The following is a 14,098-nucleotide window of genomic DNA, read 5'->3' as shown; positions in this document are numbered from 1 at the left end:
ATCTCTAGTTATGATGGGATCGACGATTGAGGGTCCAGAAAATTTCAATTGGATTAGCTCACTTTCGCAGTTGTCTTGCTTGAGTCTCCGTATGTAGACTGGAACTAGAAATGATTAGAACCCTGGAACCCAGAACAGTTTGGTAAAGTGGGAGTATGGAGATTGTTCCATTTTACTGTAATCAGAAATAGCTATAACAGAAGATAAATTTACTGTCTTTTAGCTTTGCAGAGAAAGGACAAACTTAGTTGCTTTTAAGAGTGTACCTATAAGGTTTCTGTACAATACTAGTTTTGCTTCGTTTAGCTGAAACCTTGATTCATATTGTAGATCTTTTAGGGAAGAACCAATTTATTTTGATGACACCATACTTTTTAAATCCAATGTAGGTCTAGTGCTAGTTAAATATTATTCATATGCCATGTATATTAGCTATAACATTATCTGATTTTGATGTTTACTTGTTATTTTTAATCTGTTTGGGTCACCTCTTTTCTCAGTTGATATAACTTAAAAGGTTTGCCAATTCAAACTAAGGTGTAAGAGACTAGGGAATGCTGGACATACTGAAGGCTGTAATCAAGAAAACAAAAGTGAAGCACCCAGTAAAGCCTTGGAACTAACTCAAGAACTAGTTCTTGCTCTAGGGTAGAACTTAATGCAGGCCAAACATGATACTTCCACCTTTCCAAAGGTAAAAGAATGTTACCACGTGATGAAGAATTTGTTAGGATTGGACTTGGTGAAATGCAATCATCTCTAGGTTTAGTTGGTCTTCAACACGTGGCCTTGATTTCATTTGATTGACTTGAGAAATTGACTTGTTTGATTGTGTGGGAACTTGTTTTGGTGGGTTTGTAAAATTCGACTCATAAGTCTGCAGGAGAAGGTTGAGTTCACTACATTGGAACTTTAATTATGGGGTGCCAAGTCTGAGTGACAACGCTATTTGAGAATTATAAGGTAGCTCCACAGCCAACTACAGTTATGTGAGAATCCTACTGGTATGTTCCCTAGGTGTTCGTCTGACTAGTAAATGTCCTTGGTGGGATAAGTCATTAAGGCTTTATGTTGGTAGGACACGACAAGCCATTCAATAAGTTGGTTTGGAGAATTAATTGACATGATGCAGCATTTAAGAGTGTACAAGTCCTCTTGTCTGAAATAGTAAGAGTTGAGTATTTCCTTTCTAAGCGATGTCTGATTCCCTCTTGGTGTTAATTGCTTCCCATTTGCTATTTCTCTTTTTATGATTTATGGTCTATTGTGGCTTATATTCAACATTTCAGGGTGGAGCAGCTCTTGATATTATTAAGTTAGTATATTTACTCCCTTGATCTTTCTTGGCTTATATCTTGTTGGTTATGCATAAGTTAGCAACTGTAGTCAGGATCTTTTCTGCGATAGTTTTGTGAATTTGGTTTTGTGCTTAGAAATGACGCTGCAGAGGAAGGGGTTGGAGAAATCCTTCAGCTTGCACCTAGGATGAGGGATTTAAGGGTAAATTAATGTAATCGATGCTGCAGTTTAGCTACCAAATATTATAGGAGAATACAGGAATAGCCAAACTTCTGAGATGCTGGGTTTCACCTCTGCAACTGATTATCTTTCACTATTGCTAGCTTTTACTTCGTAAGTCCTTAATCTTGTAAAATGGTTCTTCTGTCTGCTAAATGACAGGCATAGATGGACGGGACGCTATGAAGCACATCTTTGGGACAAAACTACCTGGAACCAAAACCAGAATAAGAAGGGAAAGCAAGGTAAATTTGAATTTTTTCCAGTTTGGATACATGGGGACCAAAGCAAGCCATATTAGGATAGGTATTGTTTTTACTTTTTCTTCTTGCAAAATCTGACATTTTTTAATGATGTGCATGGAAAATGGTCGGATGAATGGTCTACTTTGCCAGTTTACTTGGGTAAGTTGGTGAACTATATGCTACTCTTGTAACTAATAGGTTGAATAATTCTTACATTATCTATTAACATTTATCTTTTTTTCCTTCTTTGAACTGATATTTCTGTAGGTGCATATGATGAGGAAGAGGCTGCAGCTAGAGCATATGATCTTGCTGCTCTAAAATATTGGGGCCCTGGGACACTAATTAATTTTCCAGTGAGATGAAAACAAATCTAAATTTATCATCTTTGACTTTACATTGCTAGTAGAGCTTCTATACATTTCACATCCATTTTTGCTTCCATTTTCTAGTTCTTTATTTTTCTCTGGGGCCCCTGAGTTGTCCCGGCAGTTCTTTTCACTTTCAATACGAGTTGTCTTGCATGCGAAGTGCTGATGTGGCATACAGAATGTATCTGGATAGAAGACTCCATTTTAAGGTGGAGATTTCTGGCACAGATTGGCCATGTATATCCACCTGTCAAAAACACATCCCATATACCTTGTCTCGACTGGGGATTGCTTATGAGGCAATACCAGACTGTATCTGGATAGAAGACAGTCTTGCATTTTGGCCATGTTGACAGCCGCTGTCAAACACAACCCCATATCCATTGTTATTAGTTTATTCAACTAACAAATATCACTTCTAAAATATTGCATATTATGACAAAAGCTGGTGCCATCATGGCTCCATGTGTGGAACTGACTGGGGTCTGACTACCTGCTTGGGGTTGAGGCCTAGATGAAGGACTCGGGCATTTGTTTGAGTTGTTTGGTTTATGAGTTAAGCAGGGTTGTTGGAAGAGGTCGATTTAATGGCCTAACGGACGGTCCTTGGCTTGTGTCAAACATGGGGATTGACATAGATTGACAACCCAATGGATCATCTTGCATTAGGGCTCATGCCCCAATGTCTTAACTGGCTTGAGAGGCAGTGAGGTTTACTATCTGGTGAAGGCAAGGATGTTACGCTGATATGTATGTCATTGAATTTATTCTAGCTCATCGAAATGGTCAAGAGAGTGTAGTGCTTCATTCTGTCGGAGGATCAGAAGCTTAGAATTTTACTGACATACGAGAATTAAGTGGCATTAATTGGTGACATGTGATTTTTCCTTGGTTTAACTACATCCTTTTCCTATAGATGGGCCCTCATGTGGTGCATTGTGTTGGGATTCTGGTCTCTCTTCAAGGAAATTCTTTTGGCTGGGCTGGGTAGCAGATCACCTTGCATTTGAATGGCAGAAACTGCCAGCTCTCCTCCATAGAAACTTTTGGTACTGCACAAATCAATATTAATGTCAAGGGATTTTAGCAGAGTGTTGACAACCTCTAGAATGATTTCTAGGTTGTTTTCTGTGTTTTAGTTAGCTTGTCAGACATGGATGAGTCCCGAGCAGACTTGGCATTTAATGAGACTTAAGAGTATCTATGACAAGCTGATATATCAACATGCTTTGTATACTTGTTTTAGCAAAATATGATTCCAATACTGATGTCACTGCATGAATACTTCTATTTGCATTGCAGTAGATGTGTTACTCTCTACTCTCAATAACTGTCAAGTTAATGTAAGATATATTAGTGTATGATAATTTTAAATATTAGGAGTTTAGTTAAAACTTAGCATGCTATGAGCAATAAAATAGATAATTGGCCTAAAAAATCCAAGGGGAAAGTCTGGTATCATTTTAGTGGTTAATACTCATAAGCAAATCTGTAGACTTTAATGAAATTCAACCCCATGTCCTGTATTAGCACAGCTTCCGTATCTGGTCATATTAAGTGCACAATGCATAAGCCATGTAAAAGATTTGACAATATTGTAGGACTTCTATGCTGAAAATTGCTGTAATTGATAGGGAATGAGATGAAATGTAGCATTTTGCTTTTTTATTTTTATTTTTATATATATATACTTTTCTTAATTACTACTTTTGAAGTTCAGATCATGGACACCTATGTTTAACCTTCAAGCTTGAAAGTTTTAAAGAGTTTCAGATTGTGTTTTTTTTTTCTGCTAGGAATCAGAATGACTATAAAATAAAAAAAGAGATTACAAAGAAAGACCCTGGGCATTCCCAGGGATTACAAAGAACAAAAAAGGAAAGACAGCCCTACCTTCGGCAATGCCATCAATAGGACTGGCCACTCCAACAAGAAAATTAACAAAATCGATATCTAGGCATTCCCAAGATATCCTTTCTAATCTCTTATTGATGTTAAAAGGAAACATATTAAGTAAACCCGAAAATCCTGTTATTGCTGCATCCCTTGATAAGTATTCTGCTATTGGGTTAGATTCTCTGGGGTAGTGAGACATCCTCAAATTGATAGAAGATAGAAGTGGCTGCAAACTAAGCCAATCTTGCCAGAGAAACCAAGGTAGCCGATTAGCTTGAACAAGAAGCACAATAGAGGCTATCCATACGTCTGTGAATCCCATCTCATTGATGAAGTGGAGACCTCTAATAAAAGCCAGAAATTCAGCTGCAAAGTTAGTTTTGGTCCCAAGATATTCTTTAAAGGCATGAAGAATATTTCCTTGAGAGCCTCTAAAGACATCTCCTGCGCCAGCTCTTCCTGGATAACCCAGTGTTGAACCATCAATATTATGTTTGATACTTGGGTGCGTGGGCTTACACCAGAAAGTTTCAACAATTCGGTCTGGAGGTCTAGACTTGATTGGCAGCCCCAATTTAGAGATACAAATAAGATCGACAGAAGAAACCCACCCTTTTAATTTGCTGCTGAGGTCCCCATGATCTTGTAAGATCTTTTCGAAAATTAATTGAGGGGTTCTCTTTTTTCCTTAGTGCCTTCTAAAATTCCTTTCGATCCATAGATTATAAAGAATTATTATAAAACCAGCTTTCCATGCTCCTTGAAAGGAAATAACACGCGACTTTCGAATCCACCGTTGGATGAGCTTTTGAATAGATGTTGCTGCACACATATGCTACTGAAAACAATCAAGGGAACAAGACCATATCTTCTTTGAAAAATTGCATTCTGAAAAAAAAGATTTTGAAAGGATTCCGATTGGGATCATAGGCTACATTTGGAAGTAATATTGAAGCCAATAGCTGGTGATCGTACAGGTGATCTCGATCAAACCCTAACCTCAGATCTCTCTCTGCTCACCCCCTCGCACCCACCCTTGTACAGGTGGTCTATCTCACCCCACCCACTCCCCATTTACTTCCCCCATACCCAGTTCTATTATACACGATCAAGCCCTAACCCATCTGCTTCGCTCCTTGTCCAACCCCATCCCTGACTCTTACCCCATTCCTGTCTCCCTTTACCTAATCACGATTGTCTCTCCCGGAGCACTCTACCTCGCACCTAAGCCCCAACCCCCCTTAATACGTTCCTTGTCTCCCCAACCCCATCCCGTCCCCCTTTACATACTCCCGACTCTCTCTCTCTCTCTCTCCCCTGACCTACCCACCCCCACCACACCACCTCTTGACCCTATCCCAACCAATGAAACCCAAACCCGGCCTACTGCACAGGTGGAAAAAAAAAAAAATCTGCAGTGCCGGAACAAACTGCGTCACAGCACCGGTAAAAAAAAAAAAAAAAAAAAATCTGCTTTCCGGCTCAGCACCATCGCTGTCACAGATCTAGAACGAACTACGCCAAACTAACCAGAACTACTACAGCATTGCAGTGCACCCTCTCTAACAAGCCATCCTTGGCCACGGTTCTCGGAACCACTGTATTCGTAAGGGACACCCTCTATACACTTTCCTTTATTATCTTAGTCATTGTGTGGCTATCTATTTATTTTTTACCTACTATTTTGCTGTTCCCTTATAAGCTGTAGTTTAACGTGCGTGAACCTGTTATATTCCTGTTTGTTATTGATTCCAGTTGTTTCATTTTGTGTGGCCTGATCTGTTGTAATCTTGATAGCACTCTTAGTTATGTCACGTTATACTATCTGCCCCTCTTATTGATGCTAACCTGAACTAATGTCTTTATCATCATTATTTGTTTAGTTCTAAGCTCTGCTCTAACATCTCTCTATCTTACTTTGCTTGAATTCACACCTTACTTTACCTTTTGAGAGTCTCTTTTAATGCATTAGTTGTATACTCTCCTTTCTACCCTTTTGTATTTTCCTTTCTATATATATAATATATACAGATTTATTTATTTATTTTCTTATAGCGGTGTGTCAGGTTGGCAGCCGGCACTTTAATATATTATGCCAATCACCTTTTGCATGGTTCCTTTTATGTTTTGATTCTTTTCTCTTGTTCTCATGTCATTTCGTCCTCATTTTACTAGGGCATCCCTTGTAAGTGACGCGCTGTGACAACGTCCCAAATGCGGTGATAAGTAGACAAGGGCATGTGAGAAGAAAAATTTCAGCCCAGAAGCATAGGATTAGATTAGCTTCCTGGAACATTGGATCCTTAACGGGTAAGACCCTGGAGTTGGTAGATGTTATGAGAAAACGAAGGATAAATATCGCATGTATCCAAGAGACAAGATGGAAGGGTAGTCAAACTTTGGTATTCGGGAGATCATAGTCATAGAAGCAGAGTGGACATAATTGTGGACAATGATCTTAAAAATGATGTAGTAGAGGTCAAAAGATTGGGAGACAGGATTATATCCATCAAACTAGTATTGGAGAAAGAGGTTGTCAATATTTTTTGCATGTATGCACCCTAACAGGGTTGGATGAAAGTAGTAAGCGCCAATTTTGGGAACACATGGATGATTTAGTGCAGGGTTTTGGTCAAGATGAATCGATCATTTTTGAAGGTGACCCGAACGGACATATTGGGAGGGATCGTAGAGGTTATGAAGGTGTCCAAATGAGGAGGGGACCTCAATCCTAGATTTTGCAGTAGCTTATGATTTTTCCATTGTGAACACTTTCTTTATCCATGGACCGACCCCATCGTCTCCACCCCGTAGGAACTACGAGATCACCCCAAGGACGCCTTCGGCATCCAGGGGTCACGGACCGACCATAGAACCCTGTTCAATAAGTGGAACGCATTAGCTGTCCGCTCTCAGGTTGGGCAGTAAGGGTCGGAGAAGGGCACTCACTCATTCTTAAAACCAGCATTCTTAAGACCAAAGAGTCGGGCGGAAAAGGGGGGAAAGCTCTCCGTTCCTGGTTCTCCTGTAGCTGGATTCCCCGGAACCACAAGAATCCTTAGAATGGGATTACAACTCAGCACCTTTTGAGATTTTGAGAAGAGTTGCTCTTTGGAGAGCACAGTACGATGAAAGTTGTAAGCTGTGTTCGGTGGGGAGTTATTGTCTATCGTTGGCCTTTATGGTAGAATCAGTCGGGGAGGCCTGGGAGGCCCGAAAGCTCCAAGGGAAGCGAGTAGCTGAAGATATAGTATGTGGTAATTGTGGTGAGAAAGGTCACTTCGGCAATAAGTGCCCCCACAAGACTCGTTCTGCAAACGTAGTTTAGAAAGAGTAAAAAAATAAGGACAGCAAGGATGAAGACGAATGTTATGATGGTTATCCTCTTGATCAAAATTGACACGACAATTCTGATGACGTGGTTGAAGCCTACTCGGCTAATCATACTTCCTTTCCTGATGGACTAGTGGAAAAAGCTGACAGCACCTCACTTCACCACTCATACTCTCGCACTTATTCTGAAACTTACCGCTGAGCGAGGGCAGAGTTGCCAGCTCTCCTTCTCCGGGGCTGCGATAGTGGTTATAGGGTGCTTGCTAGCTTTTCTCTTTCCGATATGAGAACTTGCTTGCTTGAATCCTATCCTTACTTACTTGCTTACTTGCTTGCTTAACTTCACTCGCATGTTTTCGTTGCATCCCTAACTTTTTTGAGTGAACGTGAACGGCCACTGCTTTCCTTTGTGTTACATGAAATGAGGGCCCAACAACAGCCTCCTAACCCGTGGAACCTGCTTGCCCGGTGGATGAGAAAGCTGACTTCGCCCTCCAAACCTGATCTGTGTGGAGCAGGAAAGAGGAGATCAGAGTCAAAGGGAAGGCCAAAGCGAAAGACCTACTTCAAGGAGAGCGAAGGGCTTGCTAGAACTATGAAGAAAGGCTTAAAGCAGAGCTTTCTCAGTGACTCAGGAAAGGCTCAATCATCAGAAATGGTTCGAGGAGAGCTTCAATCGAACAAAAGCCTACTTATTCTACTTGAAAACCCTATTAGGCAGTAGTGGCAAGCACAACAGAAAGGAGCTTTCCTAGATGTCAGGCGGGGAATCCTCATTGTATACTACCTAGCCGACTCTCTTAGTGTATCACCAGAGTCTATCTAATGTCTCCTAATATAGCTATGAAGGGCAATGCTTTGTGGAAACCGGGCACTGAAAGAGATATTTCAGCTTTTTAGTTAAGCGGAACCTCTTGGGAAGGCGAAGGTACAGAGAGCAGATAGAGGTTCAGACAGAGGACAGGCGGTATGGATAGGAAAGCACTAGTTTCGGGTAAGCGGCTTAGAAAGTCTGTCTTTCTTCTCTTGGACCTGGACCTTGGCAACTATCTTTGGCTTAGAAGGGCTTTACGAGCCCCCCCTATCCCTATAAAGCGAGTTTCACCAGCACTTGAGCTAGTAGCCGCAACTTTACAACGATAGGGCTTTCGGATAGGTCTTTCAGAGCCTTCTTTTCGGCTAGTCGTGTAAGCTTTGGAAGCAGTACTTTCCCTATTTTTAGATTGGGAAGGTTAGAAGTTTTTGAGACAAGTTTGAATCATACCAGCCAAATAGACTTCTTCCTAATAAGAAGGGTAGACAGAATGGTGTGTAAGGACTGTAAGGTTATCCTTGGAGAGTGGAGAGAACCTAACCACCCAACATAGATTGGTGGTCTTGAATATGTACCTCAGTGCACAGAAGCGTAGGAGGGAACCTATATACCCTAAGATAAGGTGGTGGAGATTAAAAGGGGAGTCCCTAAGGACATTTACTGATAATATGGTCAAACAAGAAAAGTGGGACTGTGATGGAGACACCAATGCGATGTGAAACAAGATGATGACTTGTATTAAGAGGGTTGCCAAAGATGTACTAGGGGAAGCGAAGGGTAGTTGTCAGGCCCCTAGGGAGACTTGGTGGTGGAACGATGAGGTCCAAGCAGTCATTTGTTTTTTTTGCTAAGGATCAGCAATGTATGTATTACTAAGTAATGAAAAAATGGTACAAAGTGCTTTAAAATTCAACCAATCTCTAGGAAATCTAGGGATACCCCAGCCTAGAGATCTCCAAGTACATTTAACTTCCTAAACAAACTAGGGAAATCTATAATAAGGTCTGCCCTGCATATCATAAGAGATTGTCGCAGCAATGAAGGGAGGTCCAAGCAGTCATTAAGACCAAGAAAGATTGTTTTAAAACATGGCAAAGGCAGCCTAGGCTAGATTTTGGTTTTGAAAGTCTGTTGCTTTTGGGCTGGGGTAAGGCAGAACGTCCCCCCCTGTATTCTTTATTTTTTTATGAGTTAATAAAATTTTGGGGCTGGCCCGGGTCCCAGGGAAGTTCGGGTTAAAAAAAAAAAAAAAAAAAAAAAAAAAAAAAAAAAAAAAAAACAGGGACATGGCAAATGACTAATGACCTAGAGGATAAGAAGAGGTATTATGATGCCAGAAATGAAGCTAGTAAGACTGTAGAGATGGCTAGGGCGAAAAAAATATGAGGATCTCTATATCATCCTAACTTTAAAAGGAGGGGAAAAAGCTATATATAAGATAGCTAAGATGAGAGAAAGGAAGAGTAGAGACTTTGATCAGGTGAGGTGTATCAAGGGTGATGATGGAAGAGTGTTGGTAAGGGATGAGGACATTGTGAAGAGATGGGATGAGTATATCTGTGACTTTTTTTTTTGGGTGAATAAAAATTTCATTACCAAAAGAGAGAAGAAAGGAGAAATACAAAGGGCCCCACAACAGGAGGGCCAAACCTGCCAGCCTAAGCAATTGCCGGAGCAACCAAGGAAATATTGGAGAGACCCCAGGACTGAACAATGGTCCTGTTCCTAGGGGAGTCTATACAAGAAGAGGGGGGAAGAAGAGATAACTTTGCTTTAATTTCAAAGATGGAGTCCCAAATCTTCTGGTAAGTCCGAGAGTTGGAAGTCCATTTTCTTAAATTTCGCTCCATCTAGATATGGTTGAGGGCAGCACAAAAGGCCAACTTCCTGACCGCGTCACAAGTGGTGGACCCAGTAAAAGTCATATCAATTCAAATTCATTCTCTGGAGAAGGGAAGGATGCGTCTTCTGGCAGGCCAGCATTTGTGAAGGACTCCCTTCCAAATTGCAGTAGCAGTTGGGCATTCAAAGAAGAGGTGGTTCAGGTCTTCATCGTTGTTCCAGCAGAGGCAGCAGGCACGAGAGACTAAGATCTGGCGGCTGCGAAGAAAAGCTTGAGTAGGGAGACAGTTGTTGAAGACTCTCCAGGCTGTGAAGCAGTGCCTAGGAATGTGGTGCCTAAACCAAAGAAGTTTGTGCCAAGAAACCAAAGGGCCTCTCAGACGAATAAGATCCCAGGCAGCCTTTGAAGAGAAGGAGCAAGAGCTGTTAGAGGACCAAGTAACACAATCTCCTTTAGAAGCAGCCCTTCGAGTAACCGAGTGAAGCTCATTCCAGAAAGGGGTGAGGATGGGGCCAGATGTTGGAGGTGCCCACCCATTGTGATGAAGAATATCGGCCACCAAAGAAAGTCTATGAAGGCCTGAGCAGTAAATGGATCTTGGAGTAACCCGGTGAAGGAGAATTCCCATAGGATGCCAGTTGTCAAGCCAGAGGTAAGTAGATTGACCATCACCAATGCTGGAGCGAATGACTTGAAGGACCAAGGGCCGGCTGACAAGGATTTTCCTCCAAACCCAAGAAGCATCAGGAAGAGCGGGAGCAGTCCAGATGGAATTGTGGCGTAGGGGCCCCGAGTAGATCCAATCCACCCAAATGCTCTTTTTTTTTTTAGGCTATCTTCCATAGAAGCTTGATGATGCCAGCTGAGTTCACTTCTTTAATACACCGAATACCCAACCCCCCTTCCTTCTTGGGAAGGCACACAGCAGCCCAGCTCAAGGGATGAAGGAACCTTGTGGCGTCAGAGCCCTTCCAAAGGAAGGAAGCCATAAGAGCTTCCATAGCCTTGATAGTAGACTGGGGAAGACCATAGACACCCGACCAGTAGATATAAGAGGCTTCCAAAACAGATCTGATGAGGACCAACCTGCCAGCATAAGAAAGAAGCTTGCTTTTCCAGAGCTGAAGTCTCTTCCGGATCATATCCAGCAAAGGAGTACAATGGTGAGCAGAGAGCCTAGCAGGGATCAAAGGAATTCCCAAGTATTTGACAGGCAGCTGACCCTCAAGGAACCCAGAGATGGCGAGGAAGCCGGCTTTGTCTATTTCAGAAACTCCAGCAAAGAAGATGAGAGTCTTGGAGGGGTTGATGCGAAGCCCTGATAACTCTTTGAATTGATGGAAAGGAGGCAATCGATGCCTTGGAGAAAATCATCAAGTCATCAGCAAATGCCAAGTGAGTGAGCTTTAGGCCTTTACACTTTGGCAAAGGAATGATGAGCTGCTGGTCAGTGGAAAGGATTTCCATGGCAATAGTAAACAAGTAAGGGGAGAGAGGGCAGCCTTGTCGAATCCCCACAGAAGCTCCAAAGTACCCTGCCGGACTGCCATTGACCAAAACTGAGAACTTTGGGGAAGAGATGCAAGAACTGATCCAGTGAACAAAAGGTAAAGGAAACCCCGTTTGAGTCATCACTTGAGCAATGTAATCCCATCTAAGAGAATCAAAAGCTTTGTGGATGTCCATCTTCAGGAGCAACGACGGAGAGTGATTCTTTCTATCAAAGCCTCAGACAATATCATTACACAGAAGGATGTTATCAGAGATGTTCCTGCCAGGGATGAAGGCTGTTTGGTTGTCACTCACCAATAGGTCCACCACACTCTTGAGTCTTCTAGCAAGAATTTTTGCAATAAATTTGTACAGAAGATTGCAAAGGGCAATGGGCCTAAAGTCATTCATGGCGACAACACCTTCCTTTTTGGGTATGAGACAGAGGAAGGTGTGATTGATCCCATTCACTTGGTTGGGATTAAGGAAGAAGCTCTCAATGGCAGCAATAAGGTCGGCTTTGATGATGTCCCAAGCAGCTAGAAAGAACCCCATACTAAAGCCATCCGGGCCAGGAGCTCCATTAACCTTGAGGGAGTGGATAGCTTTCACAATTTCTTCTTCTTTGGGGATAGCACTTAAGGATTCCAAAAATTCTGGAGCAACGAACTTGTTGAGCAAATGGTTAGGTATAGGGATCTGATCCTGTTGAGGCCCAGAGAAAATACCTTTAAAGTGCTGCACTGCTAGATCTTTAATATCCTTGACAGTGTTAACAAGAGAGCCATCCTGTCTAGAGAGCTGGACAATAGAGTTAGCATTAACTCTGGCTTTGACAGACCGGTGGAAATAAGCTGAGTTAGAGTCACCCAGTAATGTTGCCAAAGATGTTTCGGTTCCAGTCCTTTAGGGCAGCCTTGACATTCTTGAGCCTCTTAGAGAAGGCATGGACAGGCTTTTGCCAAGCTTCAAGGACAACCGGGAGAAAGGTTGGATGAGAAGACCACATGTCAAAATATTTGAAGGGTTTGGGGCCAAAGGAAGAAAAGGGCTGGATAGCAATCGAGATGGGAGAGTGATCAGAGATGCCTGGGTTTTCAAAAGAAGCATGGGAAGAAGGGAAGGAGTTAAGCCACTCTTCATTGACCAGAAATCGATCAAGCTTGCAAGCAATTCTACTGTTTCCAGACCTTTTATTGCTCCAGGTAAGGGGAAATCCACTCCATCTGAGATCATTAACAGCTATGTCTTCAATGCAATCATTAAAAACATTCATAGCCTCCAGGTCAATATGGTCACCCCCTTGCTTTTCATTACAGTAGCGGATGATGTTGAAGTCTCCTCCAAGACCCCAAGGCTGGGATCCAATTTGGCTAGCAAGGGACCTGAGATCAGCCCACAAAGAAGTCCTAAGAGTAGGACAGTTTTCAGCATAAATAACTGAGAAGAAGAAGGAAAAATGGCCTAAGGAGTCTGAGAATTTGGTATGAAGGTATTGAGAGGAGGAAGCAGAGAGAGAAATAGTAATTTTTTTGGGATCCCACAGAAGCCAAATACGACCATTGGTGTGGTGGATGTAGTTGGAAAGCAGAGACCAACCAGGAGCAACTGAGGCGAGGATTTTGGAAGAGTTGGGCTCCTTAACATGGGTTTCCAGGAGGCAACAAAAACTCGAACGAGAAGATCTAATGCGGGAACGAACAGCAGCCTGCTTCGCGGGAGAGTTGAGCCCACGAGTGTTCCAGACAGTGCCGTGAATCATTAGGACAGAGGTTGCAGGGGCAGCGAAGGCTCAAGGAGCCTGGTCAGCACAGCACGAGACCTAGTTTCACTATGGTGCCGCCGGCGATAAGAGCTACCATAGGGTGCGATGGGAGGGGGAGGAGGGGGGAGGTGGGCAAGAGATGAAACAGGGGAGCTGCAAGGAGCGGGTGAAGAAGATGATGGGTTCATCGGACATGGGCCAGGTCCCAAAAGAGAGATTAGACCCGCCCGAGAGGAAGAAGAACTTAAGTTTGGACAACCCAACCCATTGGAGGAGTTGGGCAAAGGGGTAGATGGGTCTGGGTTAAAAGAACCCGGTTCAAAAAGATTAGCAGACAGCGAAGAGCCCAAAAGGCCACAAGGAGGAGGAAGGTCAACTAGAAGGGGCCCCACATGAGCCAGGTCAGCAAGAGTTGGGGTCGCGGGGTTCGATAAAGCAGGAGAAAAAAGAGAGAGGGTTGCTTCGGAATCAGGCAGGGGCGAACCACAATCACCAGAGATCAAAGGAGTAGCAGAGCAGCTCAGAGGAGCAGTCGAGGACTTAGAAGCCAGAGCAACACCGTTTTCTAAGCCAAAGCCAAGAATAGAAGGCTCGACAGTAGGATCTCCTGCCATATGAGATCTGCTGCGAGGAAGTATCTCAAACTGGGGTTTCTCGGGGCACGAAAGGAGCTTTGCAACTTCAGTCGACGCCAGGAGACTGAAACGATTCTGACCATCAGCCCAGGGCTTCTGCAACGATTGAGACAGCTCGTTGGTGCTTTCCGATGGCTTCTTCTTCCGCCGCTGATTCCGGTGCCGGAACCTGGATCGGGAACGACCT

General features: G+C 43.0%; 1 protein-coding gene across 1 annotated transcript in view; it reads left to right on the top strand.

Annotated features, from left to right (window-relative positions):
- The window catches only part of LOC122641838 (AP2-like ethylene-responsive transcription factor At2g41710), a 30,288-nt gene that overhangs the window by 549 nt on the left and 15,641 nt on the right, over window positions 1–14,098 (top strand). Inside the window, exons 2-4 of the mRNA XM_043835143.1 lie at window positions 1,681–1,763; window positions 1,914–1,922; window positions 2,031–2,119. Coding sequence (XP_043691078.1) covers window positions 1,681–1,763; window positions 1,914–1,922; window positions 2,031–2,119 — 181 coding nt within the window. The remainder of the gene's footprint in view (window positions 1–1,680; window positions 1,764–1,913; window positions 1,923–2,030; window positions 2,120–14,098) is intronic.

This window comes from Telopea speciosissima, chromosome 10 (genome assembly GCF_018873765.1).
Source record: "Telopea speciosissima isolate NSW1024214 ecotype Mountain lineage chromosome 10, Tspe_v1, whole genome shotgun sequence".
NCBI lineage: Eukaryota > Viridiplantae > Streptophyta > Magnoliopsida > Proteales > Proteaceae > Telopea > Telopea speciosissima.
This window is presented reverse-complemented; position numbering and strand designations above follow the sequence as displayed.